The 5,792-nt window shown below is 53.0% G+C and overlaps 1 protein-coding gene across 1 annotated transcript; it reads right to left on the bottom strand.

Moving 5' to 3' along the window:
- Nucleotides 1-2,293: 2,293 nt before the first annotated feature.
- Nucleotides 2,294-4,428, bottom strand: CLEC14A (C-type lectin domain containing 14A). The gene is given in 3 exon segments (XM_029997677.2): nt 2,294-4,165; nt 4,167-4,220; nt 4,223-4,428. Coding segments are annotated over 3 exon segments (1,410 nt in total). The 5' UTR covers nt 4,379-4,428; the 3' UTR covers nt 2,294-2,965.
- Between the last annotated feature and the right edge of the window lie 1,364 nt (nt 4,429-5,792).

Genomic DNA, 5,792 nt, shown 5'->3' with positions numbered 1-5,792 from the left:
TCCCTAGGCTTTCTTTACAGTCAATGTAGAGAAATGGCACTTTTAGGATGCAATTCATTGGCCCTGTTTGCAGCATCTAGCCTAAAATGAGAGAAATTGCAAGTACATACTTCTCTCCATAGGCTGTAAGGGAGTCCAGGTGAGTAGATGAGTCTAGATGAGCAGTTAGAGATGTCTATACCTGGTGAGATGGATCCCATCCTTAGATGTAAAATACTCTGGTTTCAGGTGAGTCAAATTATAAACCAGGGAAAACATAACAGAATCCCTGTGTAGTCCTTCAGACTGAAGTTTAACCTATTTTGAAGCCCTGGGAGTGTGGTTACTGCTGCTGCCTTGCTGTGTTTGCCTTTAAAGTCTGTTATGTATCATTAGTGAAATGTATGAATCACCACTCTACAGCCCTGATAAATGTCCACAACCTGAAGAAATGGAAAATATTAATTCTAGAAGGAACTAAGTTGCATGTACCAGTGATTAAGCTCCATGCAGTAAATCTAATGCAGTAAGTCTAATGCTTAATCCTGAATCCTGAGTGTGAGAAAAAGAACTCCAAAATCAAAATGTGATTTCACAGGAAGCCAAGACAAACAGTGAAATGAGAATAATAAGATGAGACAGGTGAATCGCTTGCAAGGGCATGAACTTGTACATTTTAACTGAATAGTCTGAGTCAAATCCTGAGAGACGCCAGAAGAAGTAGTCAGTTACGGGCACTTAACTCAGTACTTAGCTGTGTGCTTGGTAAGAAAGACTCCTGCAACAGAGAATGTGAGTATTTCTAGAGCTTAGAAAAATATAACTCGACAGTTGTACAGTCCCATTAAGAGTTCAGCCATCTCGTATGTGGGAAAGAGAAAAACTGAGAGACGCCAGAAAAAGTAGTCAGTTACGGGCACTTAACTCAGTACTTAGCTGTGTGCTTGGTAAGAAAGACTCCTGCAACAGAGAATGCGAGTATTTCTAGAGCTTAGAAAAATATAACTCGACAGTTGTACAGTCCCATTAAGAGTTCAGCCGTCTCGTATGTGGGAAAGAGAAAAACATAGAAATAATAACTTAGGGAGGCTCTCATTCATCTTAGTTGCTATTTGCTTATACAGCCCCTTCCAGAATGGAGCTCCACACACACTGTGCCCTCTAAAACAAATGACTTACAGTGATGGTAACAGGTGTGGTATTAAGACAAAAGGCATTAACGGGTAAGTCATTTTCCAAATCTGTGCACATCTGAATGTAGAATCAAGCCTCCTACTGAAGCTGAAAAATGCTTGCCTTCTGAAATACAAATGTCAGATAAACAGATTAGAAAAGCATGCAAATTATGAGACAGCTTTGTAATGAGCAAAAATTAGCATTCTCACCTAGCTGGATTTCATTCCTGTCATGATACAATGGAATTTATGGCTATAGACAGCCTGATGGCTCACAAGTGTCTGTGATCCCCTTAACAAAAGCAAAAGACTGTTTCTCAGATAGCAACAGCCTATTATCATTAAGCAGAGAGGGAGGGAAAAAGAAAAACCCACACTATGGCATACTTTATCCTTAGCAGATGTTTACACCAGATTAATCTTCAAGTCTCTGTTTGCAAGAAAAATAGGTAGGTCATAACACACGCTGTTTGAAACAGAGTTCTCCAAACTCAACAGGAAAGTGACAAAATGAAAGCAGTAGTCAGAAGGTCAGCTCTAAAGAGAGGAAAACAAACAAACAAAAAAGCATCTTTAAAGACATTTCAGAGCTTAAAGTTCTTTTAAGGGGAAAAAATATTTCCTTACCCTCCCCGCACCCCAAAAGGCTTGGATGAGATCCAGTTAGATGTGTCTTACCGCACTCAGAAAACCTTGAATCAATATTTAACTTTAATTGAAAACCAACACCATAATAATAAGTGAGCATCAGCACTCTGAACTGTAAAGAAAGCCAGCTCTGCAGCCAGGACGAAAGCTGTTTTACAGGAATTCCCAAGGGAAATCACAGAGGAAGTGTTTACCTCATTTAGAAAGGGGCACAAAGGGTGAGTCCTTCTTTCCTTACTCTCAAGGGACTCCATGGAAAACAGTGCATCTGACTAAAAAGAATGGGATTTGCATGATGTATTTGGACCCACCTTAACTCCGCTCACAGTGCAAAGCGTCAGCACCTTGTCTGTTTGTAAGGGAGCCACATATTGCATGCAGAAACCAAGTTTTGTACCAATGCACCTTAGGAGAAAAACTGTAACTAAAAAATTTGTCACTCTGCTACAATAGAAATTAATATTGTATGAAGTAACAAACATAGCAGTGACTTAGGTTTTAAATCATCCTTTATTCTTTTCATCAGCTGAAGTATAAAACTGACACCCCATTAACCTCCCACTTCCTCAGCAATTTAATGACCTTCTAAGCATAGAAATGCTCTTCATTTTTAAGAATGTCAGTCTGAAAGAGTATGGGTCACAGTTTCCTCCAAAATTATGGCAGTTCACCTCTCCAAATGCTCCAGCAATTAGAAAGAAAACGAGAGCCTCCAAGTACCACTCAGACGAGGAGTGACTTCTAAATTACAAGACGCAAGCTCTCAAAGTGGTCCCCTTTACACTTGCTCCAAGGACACTTTCTGTGAGGATAAAAACCCACAACCACTGCAGCTGCAGATAAGCAATCGCTCTGTCGGCCAGGCTGCTTTATGTATATTTTACTTACGGTAGCACCTAAATAACTGGTTTTCAGACTGACAAAAGCTCTTGACTGTCCAAAGGCTTCAAGCCCCTGAAAGAGGGGGTCGCTGCATGCCCCCCCCGTCTGACGATCTGCAAGTCCTGCGCAGCCAAGTCCCACGGCGCCTCTTCCTCGGCTCCCCGCGGCAGCCGGGCTGGGGGCAAGGGAGACGGGGGCGGGAGGGGGAGCCGAGCGCTGCCCAGGGGTAGGAGCTGCCGCTCGGGGCAGCCCCGAGGGACGGGGCCCCGGCCGCCCCGGGGCTAGTCGCCTCCCGCCGCTCCCCTCGGCTCGGGGGAGCCCGCCTCCGCCTTGCCGCCGGCCTCCGGCGGCTCCTTGTCCTGGCGGCCCTCGGAGTTCTTGTTGAAGCAGAGCTTGAAGACCCCCAGGACGGTCATGACGAGGATGACCAGCACCACCACCGCGACCGTCACCAGGATGAAAACGTAGTTGGAGGAGGAGGAGGAGGAGGAGGAGGAGGGCGGCGGAGCAGCCGTCTTCGCTCCGCCGGCGGCCCGATTGGTGGCGGCGGGCGGCTCCGCGGGGCCGCCGGGTGCCGGGGCCGAGGGGCGCTGCCCCTCGGCCCCGGCACCCGGCGGCTCCGCGGGGCCGCCCGCGGCGGTGGGGGCCGCCCCCGTGGCCGCGCAAGGCGTCCCGTCCCGCCCTCCCGGCGCGCAGGCACAGGCGAAGCCGCCGGCGGCATCGCGGCACCCGGCGGCCTGGGCGCACCGCCCGGTGCCGGGGCTGCGGTAGCCGCAGGGGCAGAGGGGCTCCTCTGCCCCCTTCCAGGCGAAGCCGGCCCGCTCGGGCTTGCAGGTGAGCCGCACCTCCCCACCGAGGCACGCCACGGTGAGCACAGTGCCCGGCGGGCTGAAGCCGGGGCCGGCGCTGCGCTCCTCGAAGGGGAGGCGGTAGTCGAGGCGGAGGGCGCCCGCGGGGCTGAGGTCGGGGCAGGCGCCGTCGTACTGGTACTTGCAGACGTAGCCCTGGCTCTCCCGCTGGCAGAGCCGCTCCTTCCAGCCCCAGCTGCGGCCGCCGTCGGGGGCCGCCGCCGCCGCCAGGTGCAGCCCGGCGCAGCGGGCGGTGAGGCAGGACCGCACGGGCTCCTTCACCCAGCGGCCGAGCGCCGCCGGCACCTCCCGCGGGGCCGCCCCGCCGCCGGCGCCCTCCCAGGAGAAGCCCCGGAGCGGGTGCCCCGCGTCGGTGCAGGCGGTGGCGTTCCTCTTCAGCCCGACCCAGAAGAGCGAGGGCGCGGGCCCCGCCGCCGCCTCCGCCAGCAGCCCCAGCACCAGCCGCAGCTCCGGCTCGCCGCTGACCCAGGCCAGGCCGCCCCGCCGGCGGCCGCAGGCGCTGCGGGCCTCGGCGTAGGAGCCGTTGGCGAGGTGGGCGCTGAAGCAGGCGCCGGCGGCCTGGCAGCGCACGGCAGCCCGCGGCGGCGGGGGCCGGCCCAGGGCGCAGGCCGCGGGCCAGGAGCAGGCACCAGAGCCCGGCCCGCCTCATGCTGGCGGCGCGGCGCGGCGGGCCGACGGGCGCGGGCTGCCCCGGCTGCTGTGGCGGCGCTGGGCCCCTCCTCGGGCTGGCCCCGGCCGCCCCACACTAGCGCCGTCACCGCGCCCACGGCCCTCCCCCGGGCCTGCCGGAGGAAGCGTGTCGGGAGCCGGGGTTGACCTCGGCATCCTCCGTTTGTCGGCGGGTGGGCGAGAAGCACCTCCCGGTGCAGCCAGGAAGGGTTCGCCCTGCCCGGCGGGCGGGTGTCCAACCTCGGGGGAGGAGGAAGGTGGAAAATCCCGGTGCCCGCCCCGCTGTCGGAGGGGCAGGAGGGTGGCGAGGCCCAGGGCCTCAGCGGCAGCGGAGGGATCACGGGCCCCATCTCGGGCCCGTGTCGGGGCCCATCTTGCCAGCCTGTTGCACGGCACTTCCAGGAGAAAAGCGGTCCAGCTTCAGTGGCCTCCTCTTCCCTGAAAGATGGAGGTGTCTGGGTGAGGTGAAGCCATGCACCCAACCCCCTAGCTCCCGATACGCGAGGCAGTTTGACGCTCACAAAAACTGATTCAGCTCGCTCTTTTCAAGCAAGTTGGCCTAAATGCGTCGTACATTAGGTACCTGTGATGACTTCCAGTAGGTTGTTCTTCAATGAGTTTAACTGATCTGCTGCAACTGTTCCTCCATAGGCAGCCTACGTGTCGCCTTATTTTCGTGCTCCTTACTGCGATGCCTGTCTGCTGTCATGTGTATGTTCAGATACAGCACGCATCTGAGTCTCTTACCCAGGCGTTTTAGGTGGCACAAAACCACATGCATATGTGTGCATTTCGTTTTCCAGCTTTCACTTTGGAAGAACCCTTGTCAATGTTTTTGGTTTTGTGAGTATTATACAATACGAATTACTAGTGTTTGAATATACCCCCCCAAAAAAAAAAAATTGAGAAAAAAAGCAGAAAATAAAGAATCTATTTTGAATTTTAAAAAAAGTAAGGTTCATCAGTAGTTGTCGTCTGTGGAGGCATGAGTTCTGCAGTCCTGGATCAAGGCTCCAGGTGGACTCAGTCCTGCACAAAGTGCCCTCACTGCTCCAGTACACTAGTAGGCACTGCATCTCTTCAGCCCTTAGAGAATTTAATTTCTCTTCGGAGGGAATAAATGTGGATTGACAAGTCCCATTCAGCCAGCTTGTGACAAAGCTGCACAGATCTCATTCACTCTAGGCCTACACTGAGATACAACTCATTTTCTCTGGATACCTCAAAGAAGAATTAGAAAGATGGGTGTACAAACACACTGTGTGACGAAGCTCTGAAGCACAGCCTATTTTCATAATGGATTCTAAATATTCAGTAGATTTTGTAAGTTTTCCGGCTGGAAACTGTCTTGATGGACAAAGTTGCTGTTGTTGCCAGTGCATTGCCAGAACTGGAGTAAACCATACTGAAGAAAATCAAAAGCTTGGAGTTATATTTCTCCACTTGCCCCAGACCCTGGGTCCTCAGCAGCAGAGAACACAGGAAGCACGCAGTGGTCTCTATTCACAAAATTAATCTTTTTTTATTAACAGAAGAAGGGAGAGGGGTAAAGGGGAAAAATACCATCTGT

This window comes from Aquila chrysaetos, chromosome 2 (assembly GCF_900496995.4).
Source record: "Aquila chrysaetos chrysaetos chromosome 2, bAquChr1.4, whole genome shotgun sequence".
NCBI classification, from domain to species: domain Eukaryota; kingdom Metazoa; phylum Chordata; class Aves; order Accipitriformes; family Accipitridae; genus Aquila; species Aquila chrysaetos.
This window is presented reverse-complemented; position numbering and strand designations above follow the sequence as displayed.